This window comes from Pygocentrus nattereri, chromosome 9 (assembly GCF_015220715.1).
Source record: "Pygocentrus nattereri isolate fPygNat1 chromosome 9, fPygNat1.pri, whole genome shotgun sequence".
Lineage (NCBI taxonomy): Eukaryota > Metazoa > Chordata > Actinopteri > Characiformes > Serrasalmidae > Pygocentrus > Pygocentrus nattereri.
The window spans coordinates 21,988,970-22,011,273 of record NC_051219.1 but is presented as its reverse complement, the minus strand read 5'-3'; the positions used below and the strand labels follow the sequence as shown (position 1 = coordinate 22,011,273).

Below are 22,304 nucleotides of genomic sequence, written 5' to 3'. Positions count from 1 at the left end.
TTTGATGCTGAATGTTTTTCTTTGTTGAGTCTTATAGAGCTCTTAGATTAGCCTGAATGCTCAACCTATTCTGAAAAATAATAAGAAAGGTCTCAGAGCTAAGCTCACCTTCCCTTAGCTACCAACGCCAGTCCTAAAGGACAGTTTCCCTAGCAACCACTACAGCACTGAGGCACATTTGGCCACATTGTTGAAAAACTCAAATTCAACAAAGATATAAATATGGAAGAATAGCAGCATATCCCTGTTGTCTGCTGAATGGTATAACTGGTATAGACTGGTATTGATGATGCTTTGCTCAAGTAACACAGGAGTTTTGAGGATACAGAGCAAACAGTGTACACATGCTTTGTACTTTTCCCATTCTAATGTCTGTAATCGCATTAGACCAATGGTCTAGACCGGCAGGGCTAATAAGAAGATGAGGACGGCAGGCTCAGGCAGGTAGCATAGAGCCAGGTCCTGCTTGCTATTAAAAGGGCTCTGGCCTCTGTGACAGAAAATGTGTGGAACATGAGGTTAAGGCAATGTGACAACCACTTTTACAATAACATGGAGACCATTTAAAAAATTTTGCAGATCAGTTCTCTTCATCAAGCATGTTTTTGTTCATCACTTGTTAATCCTGTTGTGAATAAAGAGAGACTGAATAGGAAAAAAATGAATGGTAGCAGGGCTTTGTTGAAGCTTCACAATAAAATTTATTGACTACAAAGGTACAAACAACCATTTACACAGTTGCTAAAAAATCCCCAATAATCTGCATTCAGTATGAAAACTTACTTTTCTGTTTCTTTAACAAAAGATAGTGCAAACAATACAGCAGTGATTGCTGCATCACTTACTGTAAGATCCCTAATGGGGTTTTCACATCAGCATGGTTTTTATTCGCTTAAAGACAAACGTGACAGAGAGCCAATCCGCCTTTTCTTTCCCTGAGAACGTCTTGGGAGCTTTCACAGAAGTGCAAGTTCCATGTTGTCATTTTTTTTCTTTTTTGCATAGTAGTTAAAAAGTGAGTTCCATAAAATGCATCTGACATTCAGTCTAGCACCAATTTCATGAGCTCAGACAGCCATGGATCCACCATTTTTTGTGAATTCAGACAATCTGGAGTGAGTTCCCTGGCATAGATCTGGAAGATTTTTTTTCTAAATAAACCACAATTCTTTTGCATATGACAAACAAATCACAGAAGCAATGTTTGTGCACAAGGAACATGCAGCACAACCAAACAGTGTGGGCAAATCACTGAGAAATATGGAAAGGACCTGCCTTCTCCAGCACCACAGTATCTGCTATAGATTATAGAATTACAACATACTTTTCTTTAGGTGTCCTAACAATTGCTTTTGGATTCATAGGACAGGCTTGATTATTTAGTAGTGGGCTTGTGAATAATTATGTTTTTCAGTGCATATCCACATAGCCCTGTATGTCCCTGCTAATATGGCTTTACCAAGACATGGAATGTTATCCAGAGTTAATGACTGGACATCCAGCTGCATGTGGTTTAAAGAATGTTCCAGTTGTGAAATGCTCTAGAAAAAGTTTACTTTTAATATGGGATTCTCTCCCATTTTCACACTGGAGCTGCTTCTGTTTGGAGAGAGACTTTGCAGAACTTGTGTGAGTGAAAACCATGAGATGCTTTTAAAGGTAAATGATAAGTATTTGCAGGACACAAAAATCTTCTCTAGAGATGACATAGTTTACTGGTCAACAAACAAGAGCGCTCACATGTTTACGGTCCAACCACTCAAAGAGACAAAGGTAGATGTGTGGTAAAACAATGCACCTGTTTGGTTTATATACTTATTTTTATCCACTTAAAATAACAAAACACTGATATTATTAAATCATTCAAGGGTGACAGCTGAACCAGTGCAAAGGTTCAATAACATATTTGCTCCACAGTAGGCCTCCTTTTGGAAAGACCAGCAAACATGCAGAAATGTGGACTTTAATTTAAGCCTATCTGTATCACCAGTGTGCACCATTTCTCCTAAAAGCGCCATGCTCTCCCTTCCTTCCCCCTGCTTCTTCTGTGACATAAACTGTTTTGTAGGGTCAGCGAGGTTTGTGGAGGTCACTAGGGCACCCGCGACCTTAATGACTCTACTTCTCTCCTCCCACATCCTCTTTATCTCAGAGGTTGAGGGTGAGCTGGGGTGAGGACCAAGCTGAGCCAATTACTGACATTATTCAGCTGTGCTTAGACACACACACAGACGTGCACTCACACACATATACGCACAGAGGCTTATAGTGAGGACATTGCTGGCTGAGGGATTTAAGGTCTACCCCTAACTGTCCTCATCCCTGATCATCCAACTCCACTCAATTATACAATTGTAAGGGAAGGAAGGAGGTTACACTTTCCTCCTGTAGGGGACAGTGTCGTGTGAAGATCACCAACTCAGAGTAAGGAAGTGCTTGAAGTAGTAAATCTAGGATTTACCCATAAAGCTTTTCCAGAACACAATGCTTCAAAGATCAATTTACTTGCAAAGATACAGGAGAAACTGGCATTACTCAAATACACACTAAAAGAGGGAACAATTGTTGGGAACAGAAGCTCTGTTTTCTTATAATGAGCAGGACAACGGTTTGAGAAAAATAGCCACCCAAACACTGGGCTGACTGGCATCTTATTTAAGCTGAGTTCACTGCGTTCTCTTGTCTGATTGCTATCTAGTATAAAAATAAGTCAATGCACAAACACAGGTGCATGGGCGTGAGACAAGGTGAATGTTTTGTCTTTGTCTTTGCATAGCAGTTGCAGCAGTTGCACTTATCAACACCCAAAGCTATTGCGGTTGGTGCATGTCCAGTATTCATATAAAAATATTCACATATATAGAATATAGAGTTTAATTCACAAATATTCACAATTTTTGTACATGTATTCTACAAAGCTTGTACATATCTTGTACAAATACATTACAAATCTTGCACAAATCTCAGTGCTCTAGCCACAAATAGACATCAGTTCTCTAAGGGACCCCTGAGTCAATTTTGCAATGGTGGTGGTGAAGATCCTCCAGCACCTTCACAATAACTTGCAGGCCAAACTAAAAGTTTAGGCAACTAGGGAGCAGACCTGGGGGCTCAAATTCCTGTCCTGGACATAATCGAGCACAGCCAATCACACCTATAAAACCTGGTATCTAAATTGAATCAGGTGTGACTGAGCAGGCAAATCACCATACTGCGCTGGACTGATGATGCACTTGGACAGTCCTCATCAACTTGGAAAATGATCATGTCACCAAATAGTGACTAACAGTTTGTGTTCAGTTAAAACTTACATTTATTAAGTCACCAAACTATCAGATGGGGTGGACTAATGACAGTTTGGTCTACTGTGTAGCATTGAATTTGTCTAGCATTTATGACTCAGTCATTTGTTAGAATTGTAACTGAGTTTTCTGAGTTTATGAGGACCATCCAAACAGACCAGAAGGCTTTTCAGGACTGGATTTGGTCCCCTATTGTAGACCAAAGAGCCAGCAATCAATCTCCATTATGGCTGTGCCTAAGGTCAGTCTGGGCATCTTCCTTGAGGGTGTGGGAGTTCCAGAGTGGCTCGATGGGAACAGCCCCTGCCTGGCAGCAGACCTTGGCATGGGTAGCCAGGTTCTTCTGTGTGCTGAAGGCGCGGGCGCAAGCCGGACAGGTGTAGACGCGCTCACTAGAGTGCACAGAGGACAGGTGGCGATTGAGGTCTGTGCGGTCACGGAAGTGCTTGAGGCAGTACGGGCAGCGCATCAGCTTGCGCTTGAAGTGGATGGTCTTCTCGTGCCGGTCAGCATTGGACTTCAGTGTGAAGCTGGCCGGACACCGCGGGCAGTGGTAGCGCGGCGGTGGCGGAGGTGGCTCAAAGGAGGACGAAGGGAACGTTAGGGGGCGCTGTGGCTCCAAGCAGTCAAGAGACAGAGCCATGAGCGAGAGCGTGTGGCCGTACTCGTGCTGCCTCAGCTGGAGCAGGCTGCTAAACAGTTGCTTGCACAGGGAGCAGGCCAGCCCTCCGGCCCGCACCTCCGCCACACACACACCACGCTGCTCCTCCACCATCTGATCCTCCTCTATAGGAGCCTGGCTGCACTCCAGGCCTGTGAGAGGGCGAGAGAGAGAGGCAGAGAGATGGAGAAAGAGAGAGAGGTGAGAACTAACACCGGGAGATGAGCTTATGTATGGGAAAAATAACAGCCAGTCATGCAGAGAGGGCCAGATAAGGTACAAGAGGCCAAAACAGCTCACACACATGCACACAAATACCTGCACTGTTACTCGGACTGTCTTCATCCTCTTGCATCTCCTCCTGTAAGAATACATGCAAACAATGTTAAAGTTTAATGCTACATAAAATATTGTATAATGGAGTGTATTCTTGAGGCATGCAGGTTCATATCCTGTATACATATGCATAGAAATGAAAAAGAAAATTAAACAGACACAACCCTTGAACAGGAAAAAGCAGAGATGGTTAAAGAAAGAAATGTTCAGTTCGAAAAACAAAGAGACAGTAAGAAAAGGAAAGGAAAAAATGTATCTTTAAGTGAAAGCCTTGGTCAGTTTGATACTCTGACTTCTCCTCCCTGGCTTGCCTTTCAATAACACACAGCAGGTGGAGAGAGAAGTAGAATGCTCTTTGTCTCATGACACAAGAGGATATTCAATATTTGTTTTTGAAGAGGTGTGTGTGTGAGTGCAAGAGGAGGGTGGTGGTAGTGTAGATGCACTTTTGTTTGCTCATCCTCGATCAGAGAGCATATGTAGGTGTGACCTATCCGTCTCTATACCTATAGAGCCCCCTCCTTTTCTGACTCTCCCTCATTTTCCTCTCTCTCTCCCCCCCTCTCTCTCTCCCTCTCACCACTCCCTTGTGTAAAAGCAACACACTAGAGTCTAACCAAACAGATGGCTTGTCCACAGAGATGGTGTGGCTTCTTTGGAGGGAGGTCCTGTGAAACCAAATGCCACCTTAGCACACACGGGGAGAATGCAATTTCCTGGACCCGTGCAAGAAAACATGAAACCCGCCCTGCCCCTCTCATTGTCCACCCCTATTGATTCCCACCCTTGCCTCTCCCCTTTTCTTATCTGTGGCCCCTTGCCTAGTGTAGAAGACCTGCTTGAGCTTTCCTTAGGCTACGATTCATATGCACACGAATGTTTTGCAGCTGGGGTGCCAGGAAATATGGAGAGTCATATGCATGCATATGAGAAACAAAGTTAAAAAGATAAAGAAGTTAAAAAGAAAAAGAAGAGACAAAAGACACAAAACAAAATGGAAAAAAGTTCACTTTTATAAATAAATGCAACTTGAATGCCATGTCTCAAATCGAGGTTACACTTTACTTGATAAATACATGCTAAATAACATTGAAATAATCATGCCATAAACATGTCATAGCAGATGTCAGAAGCTGTCATGAGTTCTTATGTTCAGTAATATGTCATCTGTATCACCAACTGTTATGATATATGTCCTCATTTTCAATGTCATGATGGCTAACAAGAGTAAACAGTAAAATGTGTCATGACAGTTACCGGTTATGTCTATGTTATGTAGCAGGGTTCAAGTAAGTGTTACAAGTGTTGCATAGTGTTAGATAGTGTCCTCACTACTGCAGACTAGGCTACACTACTCCCAAGTTGCGACACAGGGAAACACAGAGAAAATACAGTGAGAGGCCCCGAGAAGCCTTTAGGGGACTGTATGTGCTTCTCAGCAGACTTACCTCAGAGAGCGTGGGCTCCGGCTCCTGTTCCACGTCCCGACTGTATGAGGAGCTCCCGGCCAGCGGCAGGCCAAGGGGAGCCCCCAGGGGTTGCGGCTCGGAGGGCGGCGGAAGAGGCAGAGGAGGGAGAGCGGACAGAGGAGAGGACGAAGACGGCCCATGTTTGCTATCAAATGGGGCCCCAGGGCGGTGGGCGCCACTGCCGCCGCCGCCGTCGGAGCGGTGAGACCCTGGGGAGCACAGGAGAGGAGTCTCACCCACCTGCACTCAGAGCAGCCGCCATCTTCCACACAGCAAGGGTGGGGGTGGGGGGGGCAGGGGCCAAATACAGCCACTTCATTTTACAACCAGAGAGGGAGAGGAGGATAGGAATAAAGGAATAAAATAACGGAAAAAAGATAAGCATTTTTTTTCAGTGAGGAGCGGGGTTAGGGGTTGAATTCTCTCTCTCGCTCTTTTTTGCTTTTCCATCCTCCCACGTGTGCACGCGAGGGAGGGCTGCATGTGAGCATGTGTGTGTATGTACTCGCTTGTGCTTGTGTGTGAGAGTGAAAGAAAGCGGATTTTTAAAAGAGGGCTGAAGTTCTTGTGAAAAACACGGTAAGTTATTTGACAGGGTCCGTCTGAAAAAGAAAAAACGGAACTGGTGGATATATTGAGCTGCGTGAAAATGGTAAGCTCTGTTCTTTTGACCATGCAGGATATCGATACATTTTAACTTTTTTTATCACAGCGTAACATTTGCTGACAAAAGGCTAAAGTTTTATTGAATTTTTACATCAGTTATTTGCTTGTTTGACTGCTGTTAAGGCTTGATATTGAATAAAAAGAATGAATAGCTGCCTATTGGTATGCGCCAAAACAGGTTGGCTTACAGTTTGCATGTTGATGTTGTAAAGCTTGTATTTATTTTCACAGCTTCAGAGTGCTTGCCGAATCAGCGCCTTAGGACAGACTTAAGACTCCTTGCTGTGTCCTGTTGCACGATTCGGTATGGGTTTTTGCAATTTAATGAATATTCAAGTTTGAATCCAGAGATGTTCGTGTAGATGTTTGTGTGCGCGTGTTTCTCGGAGAACCATGCTGTTGGGAAAAGAGCAGTAAGTGTTGAAAGGACAGATGCACTCACTCCTGTAAAGCAAGACCACGGATGGATTCCTGGAATACTCTTCTCCCACACCCTGCACTCCCATTCCCTCATGAGAACACACGCATGTACATTCAAAGGCACAGTCTCTCACACATACACACAGGCCAGACCCAAACACAATATAAGGATTTTTAAAAAAACGGCCTCACCCCACTCTGTTCTGCCCTCCCCACACACTCATCCTCATATCTTAGGAAAGGTCATGAGGCCAAGGGTGGACAGTGTTCTAATCTCTAGTTAACTATCCCTTTGCCCTTTTTCCAGTCTTCTTATGACGCCTTATCCCTATCAGTCAACAGTAATTGCATCAGTGCATCCATACAACACCTCCAGTCATCTCCCTAATCTGTGTTATGACTAAACACTGGCTTTCCATCTGCTGTTCAGAGTATTCACAACATTAAGGAATTCAAAGAACAGTTCAATCAGAAATGGTAATGTTGATAAAAGTGAATAGCCATCAGTTAGCTTTATGCACACTACATGCTAATTAGTGATTATGAGCTTCCATTCATTGATAGCCATGCTAGCATATTTAGTTAAACTACTCCTTTAAGAGCATATAATTATCCAAAATCCGAGCTCAGCTGGAAAGATCTTTCCAGGAAGGAGTTAAGTGGGATGACTGGTGGTCGACTAAAGGGTGTGTCATGATCAGGTCGGGATAGCTTAAATGCTGTCTTGGTCGAAGGGTATCTTTTATGCTGGTCTGGGACCAGTTCGCTACACCTTAGGCTCAAACTTAACAACTGAAGCTGATCTCAGATTAGCGTTAAAAACAAGGCATGTACTAACACCCCTGGTCAGGAGGTCTGAGAGGGTGTGAAGTCCTAGATGTTGTTTTCCTATCGGCTTAAAATTGAACTGTGTTTCAACCCCCAGCCCTGATAATACCTTGATGCCTGCTCTTTTATTTATTCCACTGTGGCCCTTACAATTTAACCTTCCCACATTTTCACAGGAAAATTCTGTTAAAAGTGTAGATACAATCAAAACCAAATTTGTGTTTTTAAGCATAAAAGGATTCAATTAAATTCAACCAATTTTGTAATTTAATTTAAATAATTGCAAATATAATGTATAGCTAAATGAAACATGACTTTAACTTGGGTTAAACAGATGCAGTGTTTACGCTTGGTTGAACTGATCTTCTTGCATTCTATCATAGTAGCAATGCAGAAATAAGCCCACTAGCCAACTTGGCCAAAATGACAGCCAACCTAAGAGTGAGATCAATTAGCGAATGACAACAGCTTTATTTATATTCCATTCAGACCATGCTATACACCCAGATCATACTTCCAACATATTCTATGCATAATATATGTGTTTTTATCAGTACCTGAATTTGCTAATGGCAAGACTTTCAAGATGAAGGACAAATTCTGAATTCAAACCATCACATCCCACAGAATCAGTGTTTCCTTTATCAAGTTTAATTGGTTGTTTTATTTGTTCCACCACTTGAAAACAGTAGCTGCCTTCATATTGTGTGAAAATTTCATAATGAAAGGAACTACAGACACAGACCAAAATTGTGTAATAAAACCTCACATTAGTTTTTTATTAAAATTAAGAGTACACAGAATTTTTTTGACCAACTCTACTACTAAAAATTTATGGGAACCATACCTATGACAGCTTTGATAGTACACATCTCACTCAAGGTCCCTCTCTCTAGCTCTCTGGAAGTAGGCCAGAGCAGGGCAGGCAGGCTGCTAAGTGCTGTATTCACCTCACTAACCCCCTCCTGCCTCTGCACACCCATGGGAGAGGAGCAAAGACGAGAGAGTCCACTCAGCACTACACAATCCAAAAGTGCTCAGACACATAGCCACCTGCAACTTTTTCAATCATGCAAAACACAAAACAAAAACACAATGTAAGCTGAAACAATTGGATTACAGTTCATTACAGCGTTCAGTTTTGTTTTGTCCTGAAACAGCTACAGCATCAACAACAATCGCAGCAGCTAATTTGGCTAACTGTTCAGCATGTGTCGGCTCTAGTGTTTGTGAACCTTTCCCAATACTTTTACCTGCCTGTAGGTCATCTTTTTAAATCATAAACGGCATCAACTACTGAACAAATATTAGAAACTAAGCTGTTAATGTCAGTTTGCTCTCTTGTCATTAGAAAAATGTCTAATGACTGTTTTGATTCTATAGCTCTCGTGCTGGGTTCATGCTTCTGACACTGACTAAATTCAGCATGAAAGTTTGATTATTAAGACTTGTATTTTCAGTTCACAGCAAGAGCAACAGAAGTGTTGCTACAGAGTTAGAATGAGTTGTCAGGAATATTTTGATTTATGCACCCTTATGTTACATATTATCTACAGTTTAGATACATGCAAATTAGTGCTTAACACTGAACTGAGAGAAGAAGGCATGCACATACACACCTACTCAGACGTGCACACATGTGTTTGCACTAGCGCAAACTCATTTATCTTAAGCAGAGAGCAAGGTTAATTGGTCTCTAGTAATTATGTTAATTCTGGATTCTCTGACTGGCAGAAGTTTCCAGATGGTGGGACAGCTCTAGTAGGATAACAGCCACTCTGGGGTCATAGTGTAAGATTAGGAATAGGACTAGAATTTGACATATTCTGATGGAGATTTTGGCACACACATGCATGCAGAACACACAGGTCTCTTTTTATAAGATGGATACTATACAGTTATGTGCACAAGTTTAAACAGCTGTGGTCAAATGAGATGCCTTATTGATTTCCTAAGTGAAAATAAGTTAACACATCCTCTACAGTGCACATTTTCTTGTTGTTATAAAACATGAAATTTGACATAACTTTTACACAAGCTACATTTTATGTGTTATTATATTGCAATAAAATATGCAGACATATGTTGAAGTCTGTAGTGCATGAGTTTTTTTTTTAAACATGTACCTTAACCAGGGATGTCCAAACTTTTGCATACGACTCTATTTTATTTCCTTGAAACAAAAAAAATCTACAAATAGATAACTTCACACAAAAACAAGACTTCCCTTCTTTTTATGCATGTTAATCCCTGAAATGGCCAGGATCAGACAGGGGTCCAAAGGTCTATTAAAAGCTTCTATAACCTAAGAATAACTACAGTTTGCATTGCAGTCCATATAATTGCAGAATAATAAGCCTTAAGATGTGATAATCCTGGAATTTTAAAAGGGTTAATATAATGACATAAGCCATTTTGGAGCATTTTTATTGGTCCATTCCACATAAAGATGGTATTTTCAAACAGTGTTTGATATGACAGAAACAATAAGTAACCAGTAGGCAAGTGTAATGTCACAAACTTCCTAATTCAATATGAAACACAGATCTCTCAAGTAAATACTTTATTATCAATGCAGCAGGAGTAAGGAACAAAAATGTGCCTTAAATCAATATTTTAATGTTTTCATTTTCCGTTTGTTAGAGCTTTCAAAACGAGCTAACATGTTAGTCATGATAGAACTCGACACTTTTCAATACAACACCTTATATTAGTACATCATAGTAACTACTTGTATGTAATAATAATAAAAAGCTCAACGCTAAATCGAATCTTAACATCTCCTAATTTTAAATATTAATCTTAAAGAAACAGGTTTGCCAGTTCAGAAAAAAACGAAACATTGCTTTGGTAAAACCACTTTACAGAGTCAGGACTATTTATTGGTAAGTTAGGCCTGCGTTTCTCAGATTTTTTTGTCCCGAAAATGTACAAAAACAAACACACACAAACATGCATACACAAACGTACTCAAAACGATTCGCCACCTCCTTGTCATCTTTATTTTCTTGCAAAATACAGCACAATAAAAAAGCCCCCAGTCTATCAACTCGCTCGTCAATCTCACTCCGCGCCTGTCCCCTGTAATACGGCTCCCACACGCACTGCAGGATCTAACCGGCATCTGAGTGTGTATCAGCGAGCGTCAAATTCGCAAACACTCGCCGCACGTCTCCCCTGAGAGGCTGCCGGTGACAGCTGGGTGGACAGGTTGGCAGCTCGCTGTCACAGCCTATAGATCAGCCTGTGAGAGAGGGAGGCACACACACCTAAAGCCAATAACACACACACCACCTGACCCGAGATCAGTTTCTAATGGAGGCTGGGCGGAGAACGCGGCAGCAGACGAGCCGACGAGGCCAACCTGGCGCGACCTCGCGGCTCGATTAAATCAATGCCTCTACTCAGGATTTAAAAAAACACACTTTGAAGTTGAGGAGAGGAGTGTGGTGGCTGGTGATGCAGCAGAGCGGGGAGGCCTTAGGCTCAGCGGCTTTTGGAGTGCTGTTTGTTTAAGTGGGGCTGGTTGATCCTTTCTGTTCTGCATTAAGAGAAACTGTGTGTGGGGTGGGGAGAGGGGGCAGCTATGGCTGTGTACATACGTGTACCGGTTTTAGGGCATATTTGCTCAAGACTGGTCCCTCCTTTTCTGTTGCCTTTTTCAAAACAAACATTGCATCTTGCAACCATAAATTCTACCAATGACACAATGCCACTTTTCAATTGTATTGCAAGAAGAAATTTGGTATAGTGCTAATGTCTTCCAAGAAATTCCAATATCACCAAGGACTCAAGAGCCAATCAGGTGTTCTTTTATCTGCATTCCTCTAACCAAAATATTAATAAGATATTAAAAAAATGTTTGATTAATTTTTACTGTATTTAAGTTTGTTTGTATTTATTCTGATGTTATGGCTCATACAGTGCTTTGTCTTAGACTAAAATGCAGTGCCAGTGGTGAATTCCCATTGAAATGAATTGGAAATTCTTTTTAATGTAGAAACTGGCCAATGCTGTAATTCAGTGGCAAAGCACACTTGCTGTTCGAATACAGTGGGACTTTTTCACAAAGCAAATCATTTGCAGTGCAAATATTTAAAAATTTTGAATGTTCAAAAGAAAATAATTTTGATTCATGTTTAATATTTAGTGAGTCTCTCATTGTTCTTATATTTACAATATGTCACTTTATATTGAGTTACTGTGATATTTGAGGCTAGATACATTCGTATACACACATTTGGATGCCCCTGGTCAAGCTACATGTTGCTGATTTTCTAAGTGAAAATAAGCATGCGTCATGTACAGGGAACAAAACATTTAAATGTATAATTGCTTTTTATTTACTTAATCAAACATAAAATGTAGCCTGTGCATGAATATTGCACATTTTATCTTTAATTTCATATTAATATGAAATTAATGTCATATTTACATTTGTCCCCTGTAGAGGATGTGTTAACTGATTTTCACTTAGAATAATTTGACTGGAGCAGCTTACATACTGGAAGCTGGTCTTTGTATCATATTTTCTTACATCATTAGACACAAATGAGATGCTTCTGAAGCTTCAGAGAAAATGCATTTTCAACATCAATCAGATAAAGAGCTTTACATGGTTCCTTATTGTCCTTTGGCTGGAGTTTGCCAAACAAAGCTCCGGTGGCCTGAGTGACAGCGACTGTGTTTCGTCCTTAAGAGTGCCCATTAAGCCTTAATCCAGTCCAGAGAACAAACACACACACGTGACGTGCACACACACACACACACACACACACACACACACACACACACACACACACACACACACACACACACACACACACACACACACTTGAGCCTGCCCTGAGGGATAGTATGAGTAGCTCTGGGTTTTCCTCTGGTGCTCCTCTCTCACACACAAGATAAAGACTTAGAGTTAAACACACAAAAGACACAATTACCAGAGAGAGAAGAGGGAGAAAGAGAGAGAGAGATTTTGAAATGGTGCCAGGTAGAAAACCAAGTCTAAATATTTTAAAAGCTTTTAACCTATAATCTGTGCATGGTTGTGTGAAATATTTTAGGAAGGGCAAGGTTCTGGGGGTTCAAGGCTTTGTGATTGTGAACATACAGAAATATAATAGTACAAACACAAAAAGCACACACACCCAACAGCTAATACAGGTTGAGAGAGTGCCTAGAGCAAAAGCATTTAAAATGTGGCTTTTGTACACTCCAGCTTTTTTTGACGTACACACGCCACAGCAAACTGTGCTTAGACAAACTGAATTAAAATTCACATTCATTTATGACACACCGTTAATGTACAAGGCTCACTAGCAAGCAATAAACATCCACTGTGTCTAGCTTGAAACTAAAGCCAGCAGAACACAGTCACTCTAACACAATCACAGAAAACCAAAGAGAAGAGAGGAACTAGCCACACTTAGAGCTGGAGTGAAAAGGGCTGAAATTAATTAAAGAATTACAACATCCATAAGCCATTATGATGGAACTCTTTGCAAACATGTGGACCATTGACCAGTCTCAATGTTGCATCTGAATCACCACAGTCTTCTGCAAGTGTCTAAAAGAGTTCACTGGCAACCTAGGGGGGCTATAATATAGAGGTGGGCAGTATGACGATATGAAGTTTCTTTCCAAATGGGTTTTACAACAAAATCCTTCCTATGTTACCATTATTGTCATAATTATAAGGATGCATAATCAGAACAGGCAGATTTTTGTTGATTTTTTTTTGTCCACAAAAAACACAATCAGCAAACAGCCAGTTTATCATTTTTATTCAGTCTGATCTCTATTTCAATTTCTGACATAAATAACACGAGGCAGGTAAGCACTCTTGCACAGTATTTGAATGCTGCTGCTTCACTTGTACCAAAATATCTCATCTATCAATGTCTCATTTGTCTCATCATAAGTGTAGCCAGTTGCACTTTATTTGATTCATATTGTTTAAATAGGCAATGGATTTTTCATTGAGGAATTTAACTTTGGCTCTTTAAAGTGAAAATAGTATTTATATTATGATGTCTAATAGAAAGCCCTGGAAATGTGCTTGCGTGAAATCTGAATCAGAACCAGCCACAAAAACTCATGAACTTATGAATATCTCTAATAAATTGCATCACATTCACTTTTCATCACTGTTTCTATAACATTGAACATGTGTGTGTGTCGTAAATGAGGCAGATTAATACTTATTATAGAACACCTGTAACCAACAACAACCAGTGTATACTGAGTCACTGTCATTGGCTTTTGTGGTATTCCTGCTTTGTGTTTCGTGTGTTCCAGGTTGTTTGCAAACCACAGAATTAGTAGATACCATGAAAATGTCTTGAAGTATCATTTAATTTTGACATATCGCCCACCCTTATTATAAGGGCACATCTAAGTGGAATTCATCAGGACCCTACAGTAACCTTTAGGTCTGCAGGGCCATACAGCCTCTAAGAGGAAAGTGTGTGTGGCACAGAAGAATAATAAGCAGTGACTTACGTGACAGTGAATGTCCTCCTTTAGGCAGGTAATCAAACAACAGGGGGTTATCTTCACTCAGCATTTCGGCCCCCAAAGATAGCAGGCTGTTTTTGCTCATTAGCGCCGCCCTTAGGTTGGCCACAGAGCCACTTCGCTCCTGATTCCGGCCTCCAGCCTCCTCCCTCTCGCTGGCCAATGATGAGCTCATGAAGCTTGCCTCCCCGGCCTCTTCCTGCTTCACAAAAAAGTCCATCCGCTCACCCCGGCTGTCTGAACTAGGCTCAGCCTCGTCTGCGCCTGCAGAAGGAGAGATATGTGCTGTGAGTGGAGCGCAATGCAAATCAAAGCATATTCACCAGCTACACACTCTAGCTTGTAGTATGATGGGACTGACAGAATGTTTACCCCTTAAAATTATCATTCAGTAACTACTGCAAATGCTCTGACATATTCTTAGGTTATAGAAGTGTGTAATAAAAATAAACCGGTGGGCACTTGTCATTTAAGAGATCAAAGGAAATTGTTTGGCAAAAAAATAGACTAACACAATTTTGCCCTTATTTCAAAGGCACTTCAGCAGAGTGCTTCTTTAGTTTTGCATTGGAGCTCCGAGGCTAATGTAGCTAAGAAGTACTTGTAATTATCTTAGTATAAACTACATGCCTAAATCCTCACACACTTACCTAAAACTATAATTAAGGAAATAATCTTAAATACACTTGCTTATATGGTTTCTCTCACTGCATGTTATCTATAGAAAATTGTAAAATTCTGGCACTTGGCTAAAAACTACAGGCTAATCTGAAGTCTGAATTTTGTCTGCATTTTTTCCATTCTTATAGATAATAGTGAGGCTGTTTATATGTTGCATCAACGTGCCTTTTCGGTGATTGGCCAACATTCGGATTTCAGTTCAGCATGTGAAAAGCCAGGTGTGAACATCTAGAACGTATTGTGACTGGATTATAATCAGATGACTCAAACCACATTTGGAGGTTGTCAGAGATGGATCTTAATCACATTCAACAAGGGTCTCATCTGGTCACTTTGGGAAGACATTTTAATGCATATCCAGACACTATCTGGATGACGGTTTAGTTGTAAACAAGCTTAGTATACAGTGCCAGACAATACGCAAGCATTGTTATTTGAGATGACTTAACAATTTGACATGGTTTAAGGCACGTACTTTGATGTTTTAGTTATGCAGTTTTGACAGTGCTAACTGGTGTACATAATGTAGCTGTCGAAACAAAACCTCCACTTTTTTCCATGATTGATATGATTTATACAAAAACAGCTGCCCTTCATATGAAAGTTTCATATTGTATGAAAAAAGGATCCATGATGTATAGTCTTGAATTTTTTCTTCACATTAACTTACAATGAAAGTGAAGAAGAATACATCTCCTGAAAACCATTTTGGAGATACAAGGTTCTTGTCCAACAGTGACAATAAGCTGCCTGTACTTGTTAGCTACCTTAGCCCCAAATATATCTTGACTGATTGAGCACATTTACATAGAAGAAAACTGTCAATTTGATTGTCCATTCAACTATTACTTTAGAGTTTTAGGAGTATTTTCAATGATGTGGGAACAATTACAGACAAGAGAGTCTTGGCATCCGTTACTAAGCATCAGCACAGACTTCAGTTAAAGCTAAAAATAATAATAATAAAAAAAACGAGCCTCAAAATAAATCATCAAATAGATCAAAAGCAATACTTGATCATTACTGCTATCTAATCTGTCCTTTGGAAAAAAAAAACTTTGCTGCTCCTCCTATGAAATAAAGGCCTAAACTATGAAAAGCAGGCTGCTGACACAGAAGACACGCACACACTCACACACACACAAACTCACACAGCACCCATCATAACATCTCCTCCCTTGTCTAGGAGACAAGGATGCGTGCTTGGATGGAAAGAGCTTTACACAGTACTGAAAATGACAAGAAAAAAGAAAAGCAGGGGGAAAAAAACACGGCGTGAAAGAGAGAAAAAAACAACAGCATTTAGTGAGTGCAAGAAAGGAGGCCTGTTTAGACTGCGCTGACAGTCCAAAGCAGAGGGGCTGTTCAAAACAGCTGTCACGCCGTTCCACAGTGACTTTAGATCAGCACTGGGCTCAAAGCAGCCGGGCTGACAGGCCGGCCGAAAAAACCGAATCAGACCCAACTAAGCCTACAAAACTCTACACCCTCCAGCAGCCAATTATAGCTTAAAGACAAACTATAATAACACAAAGTCTAACTCACACCCATATACAAATCTCCACGTTCACATACCCTTGACACACACACACAGGCACGTAAGTGTTTGCGTGTCCCCCCGAGATCCGAAGCATGGTGTGTGTTTACACTGTATTCCCTTGGGTGACAAGAGACAAGTGTGTGGCTCTAGAGTGAGCAGTGAAGTATGAGTACATAAGTACAAACGAACTGCTTGTGTAAACACTGTGCCAAACGCACACACAGACACATACATTCACCCAGTCAAACACACACATCACAGGTGTCAACCCATACTTATAGAAAATATGCTTTTTTCATAGTTTGGGATGTATACAGCCATATAAGGCTGGGACACCAGAAATATGGTTTTCCGCACAAACTTTACCCAGTTAAGATCAATAACATTGTTACATTCAGATGTGTTTCTTATTTTCTATTACATTTACTAGCCTAAGTGCTCAGGCTGTGGGTAGTGGGGTACTAAATTATGTGAAATTTTGGACACACACTGTACACAGAAAGAAAAACAGATGTTGGCACAGTGAGAAACAAAGCAAGCCATCAGTGTCACCAGAACGGAAAAAAGTGTTAGCCTATAGCCATTAGACGGACAAAAGTTTAGTGTCTGTGTGTCACACACATGAAAATGTTTTTGCATTAATATACATTTAAACCTTAATCGCACTTTGCAAATTATGCTATAAAAAGAACAGGCACCACAGCTGTGTGACGTCTATATATCTAGCTTGATATCCTCAAGTTTTGATATTGTAGGGGCTAGAATAAGATGTGTATCAGCTTGTACCATCAACTTTGTCAATTTCAAAATGAATTAATAGTGTGAATAGGCTAGCTGCATTGCAATGCTATTACATCATTGTTAAGTTTTATTTGCAAACAAAAGAGTCAAAATGTTGACACACCTATTGAATAATTGTCGAATCACGATTTTTCCAGGTAGATACAGCCAATCTATCTCTCCCATTAGTTAGGCTTTTGCAAAACCATCAACGAAATTAGGAAATGACAGCGGAATCAACCAATCATGTTTTGATTTATAAAGGGTAAGACCAATTTTGTGAGAGAGAAAAGGTCAATACATGCTTTCAGAAAGCCTTTGAAACATAATTCACCGTGAACGCGAGTGGTTGCCTAACCAGATTTCAGTTAGCTGTTAGCAATGGAACACAGCGACAATCCAGGGCTCTTCACTAAAAGAGTCACAATAAAACTGCTACAATCAAGGTTAAATATATGTTTGTCTTTTTCAAGCTTCAAATAAAACATATGTAATATCTTTTAAAAGCTTCACATGTCTTCAAAAGCTTACTACTAACATACTATAAGAAAACTCACAGGCATGCTAGCACAAATTAGCATTATAACTGAGGTGTTTGTTTCTCTCTTGAAGGCCTAGCTCTAATAATATCAGACCGCCAATGATCTGTACAGATACTGTATTCAGACAATTCTTTTTCCTTTATTCATAATACTTTGTTCAGATGATTCCATTCATGCACACATATTCTGTCAGTCTTCATAAGTGTAAAAACATCATATTTGTTGCAGGGTGTATAACAGATCAGCCGGTGAAATTAGTATGCACATTTTGCCTTTCAGATCATCAGAGCGAGAAAACAAAGAAAGGGGAAAGAAGGAGTGGAGAAACGAGCAAGAGGTCACACACAAACACACATGCACACATATAGAGGCAGGCAGAGTTAATTAAGGTGGTGGAGTGGGGGAGTTGGGCTGGGAGGGCACAGGGGTTGGAAGAATTCATTAGAGAAAGTCCAGGCTTCATCTGTGGGCAGGGGGCACGAGAGTCAATCAATAAAATGGATCTTCCACTCCCAACACATTCACACACACAGACACACAAACATTCAGCAAACGGAGACTGAGCCGCTCACCCTCCGACCCCGATCCCCCCTTCACTCGTCTGCTCCCTGCATGCTGAACTGACCCTTCTAACACACGCATGCACAATCAGATAACATCACCTGCAGGCAACATGCACTTACACAAGACCATGTTCACATATTCGGGCAGTATTATTCAGTGACAGTGGAACATGGATGACACGCAGTTTAATATTCAATGCGTCCACTTGCTCATAAGCATGAATGAAGGTATAATCCATGCTGTTGACAATGCAAATGCCCAATTAGCATCATGGCACAGTACACATACAAACACATTAACAAATAATAACTAATGATCTACTTAGAGCAAATTATCCAGTGTAAACCAAGCATGTGTGCAAACTGAATTGGAAATGGGAGAAGTGCACTGACTTTATTGTTTGATGGCAGATTTGGAAAGTCGTAGTCAATTAGAAATCGGTACAATTATGCGTTTCCTATGACCGTCCTTTGTTCGTGGGTATTATGCACGAGCTTTTAAATGAGCAGTGGTTTAATTACCGTGTCACATTGCGTCACGTTACAATGGTGGCTTAAAGAACACTGGAGAGCATTGTTACATCTCTCCTTCATAAGAGAGGGGCTGAATAATTTTGATGCCTCCTTGCAAAGAAATTCTCAGTTTAATTTGGTTGCCATGGCAGCCAGGCACACTTGGCTTCAACATTTATGCTAAATAAAACACCCTTTTAAGAGTAGACACAAATAGGAGGACTCATGGTGAAGGCTTTGTGTGCCTGTGTATGTGTGTGCATGTGTGTATGTGCATGTATGCGTGCATGTGTGTGTGTATGTGTGTGTGTGTGTGTGTGTGTGTGTGAGAGAGAGAGAGAGCGCGCCTATGCGTGGGTGTACTCTGGTTTGGACATGAATCTGTATGTTGTGTGTTCGGTGTGAGCGTCCGTGAGTGTGTATGTGTGAATAATGCATGCAGAGGAGGTGATGTGTATGTCTATATGTGTTTGCTCTCAATTTATGCATGCAGTAAGTGGGTATATGTGTGTGTGCTAATGTGTGTGGGTATATGTGTGTGTGCTAATGTGTGTATGACCGACAGGGTTAATGCTTGATAGAGGGATCGCTCTCTTCCAGTGTTTATTAATGACCAGGAAAAGAGAAAAATAGGGTGTCGATCAGCTGAGGAATTTTGACCCTACAACCTCAGCTGTTGTTCTGTCCACACCTATAACCCTTTTGGCCCTTTTGAAACACTGCCTTCTGTTTTGTGGAGTTTTGAGGTGTCTCAGGATGCGCTTTCTTTCCAGCCTCCTCATGAGGTGTTTGTTTCTTTAACCCTTTAAACTGCATGCTTGTCACAAAAAATTGTGGAGTATGCCTTTAAGTCAGCAATATACTCCAGATGAAAACAATATTTTGAAGCAAAGCGACATCTTTTTGGCCAAAACATTGCAGTGGTTTGAGTTCATACGGTGTGGTATGCGCAACTTGCTAAACCACACTCCTAATAACCGTTTCACTTGTTCTGAGACCTCCCCCTAACTGTGACTGGTCCACATGGTGTCATGGTTGCCTGTGTCACTGCATGAAGTATCTAGTGGTGCTAAGATGTGCATCAAGTTCTTTTTAAGCATATTTACAACAGAGTGTTCAGCAGTAGTTCAATTTTGCTCAGCTTTCTCAGTCTTTGCAGTGGTGCTGGCTTTATTCAGTAACTTAATAAGCAGGTTGATTCTGACATTTAAATTCTTGTGACAATATTTATAACAATGTTACCTTGGGAACAATGACAATATCATCACTTATTTTGCACGCTGTGTTGTGATGTTATCACTCATCAACACTCAAAGCTTTCAGATGTTTAAATTGGCTTTGGTCAAAAGAGTATTAATAAACAGTATTATAACAGTATAATTGAAAGTAGTAGTAAACAGCCAGTTTAAACCTCTGCAGGTGTTTTTTTCTTACATGAAGTCAAAGTGAAAATTACAAAATTCAGAGGGCATGATGTTACCAAACTTTTGTCTGTCAGTGTACATACATGGCTGGGGTGTGTGTGTGTGTGTGTGTGTGTGTGTGTGTGTGTGTGTGTGCGTATGTGCTTGTTTGTACATTTTCAGGACAGAACTGACAGGGTGAAAACATTTCTGTTTAGTTAAAGAGGTTTAGGTTCTGGATTTGGACTTCTTATTGCATATTAAAGTGAAAGACGTAGAGAATCTGCAGTAATATTTTTCCACTTCTCAAAGGTTCAGCCTTAGAAGCTGGTAGCATGTTCTGCATCTCATGATCCAAGTAATCCTATGCCTGAGCTCTGAGGTGGCCAGTTCATTGATCTGACAACACCAGCAGCTTCTACATATTTTCTTGAGCAATGGCTTCTGACAGCTACACATCCTTTCAGACCCACAGTGCTGAGTTGTCTTCTCACAGTGGAAGGATGGACAGAAACACCTGTGGATGTTTTCAGATCTGAAGCAGCTTGATTTTCTCCTCTCTCTCAAAGATGAAAGGTTTAAGTGCTGTTTATCTGATGGTCACATATTTTGTGTTGGTCTATGAGGGCTTACATGACTGAGGAGTTTTTACGAGGACCCTGTTTACAATAGATACAATCCAGATATTAGTAACACTTCATTTTGCTAGTATCTGGTTGTACTCTGGTAAAATTTCAGCCACATGCCTTTACACTTGGTAGTCTAGTGCGTCTCTAGTTAATCCAATTGCTGTGTGGGACAGAACACGCAAATCCACTGTTATGCATCAACCAGTTAACAAATGTTTATCCATTCAGTCTCTTTGTGTGCAGCCTGTTTTGCACAGTAGTGTTGGTCCATACTGCTATTAAGCATTTTGTTTTCGTCCAGTCCCCAAACATGTGAAGTAGTGCATAGCGAGGAGTTTCAGTAATACTTGAAGGGGTTTTGGTTGTAACATGTCAGATGGATTCATTTGCACGGTTATAACATGTGGCTCAAATGCATCTCAGCCACCTCCTGAAGTGGTTTAAGCAATTGTATTTGTATCTGTTTTAAATGCATCTTGGGTCTGTTGACACTTGCATTTTAATGTGGCTTGGCTTTACCAGATACAATCCTGATACTCAAGACGTATGAAGTGACCAGGTATGAATGGGGTCATTGTCACTATATCTTCAAATAACTTCAGTTTTGGAGATTTTTTGTTTTTCTTTTGTTTTCCTTTGAATTTCCCCATGCTTACACAAGTGGATGATCTTATATCTACTGTCTTTGGAAAAATAGATGGTGACAATACTGTATGACCTTACATTCTGATAAGCTGGAAAAACAAATGCATGTTTGTGTGTGTGTGTCTGTCCAGCAGCTACTGCAGGAGGGAGGGAAGGTCTGACTTGCCTCCTCAGCACGACAAAGTTAGAAAGGGTAAAAAGTAATTTCAAGGGAAGAGGGGAGTGAGACACTGAAACAGCTGAAGAATTCAAAGGCAATTTAAAAGCAGTGTGGGAGAGGGGAATGAAAAAAACACTGGGTGAAGAGAGAGGAGGGGAGGATGGAAAGTAAAAGAGAGATTGTTATTCTTCACTCTCTCTCTCTCTTTGTTGTTTTTAGGGACTAGCTAGGCCACAACCTTCCACAAAGTGAGATAGGGTGGGGGGGGGGTATAAATCAAACAAACCCTAAAGGCTAGGAAGGAGGTAGGGAAGGAAAAAGGGAGGAAGAGGACAGTGGAGAGAAGAGAAGAGGTGCTGGTAATAGCAGGGGGTGGAGGGGGTGAACGTGGGCGATGGAGAGGGCGAGAGGGCGAGGGGGGTGAGAGAGGTTTGGAGGATTGCAAGGCTCAAGGTAATCTGGGGAGTTAATGCAGCTTAGCAGAGAGAGAGAGAGAGAGAGAGAGAGAGAGAGAGAGAGAGAAAGAGAGAGAACAAGAAAGAAGAAGAAGAGGAGAATGAGAGTAGAGAGAGAGACAGGGAGAGTGAAACAGAGGAGATAGTGAAAAAGAACAAAGAAGTAAAGGAGAGTGAGAGGAGAGAGAGAGA

At 40.9% G+C, this 22,304-nt stretch overlaps 1 protein-coding gene across 3 annotated transcripts in view; it reads right to left on the bottom strand.

Moving 5' to 3' along the window:
* zbtb46 (zinc finger and BTB domain containing 46) overlaps positions 1 to 22,304 on the bottom strand; it is an 81,493-nt gene that overhangs the window by 2,967 nt on the left and 56,222 nt on the right. The window contains exons 4-7 of one of the 3 annotated variants that reach the window (XM_037541644.1): positions 14,187 to 14,465; positions 5,748 to 5,977; positions 4,282 to 4,324; positions 42 to 4,115 (exon numbers count right to left, since the gene is read on the bottom strand). In XM_037541644.1, the coding sequence (XP_037397541.1) occupies positions 3,517 to 4,115; positions 4,282 to 4,324; positions 5,748 to 5,977; positions 14,187 to 14,465 (1,151 nt within the window). In that variant the 3' untranslated portion in view covers positions 42 to 3,516. Of the gene's footprint in view, positions 1 to 41; positions 4,116 to 4,281; positions 4,325 to 5,747; positions 5,978 to 14,186; positions 14,466 to 22,304 lie in introns of those variants that run through there. The other 2 variants (XM_037541643.1, XM_037541645.1) reach the window with 2 other exon arrangements.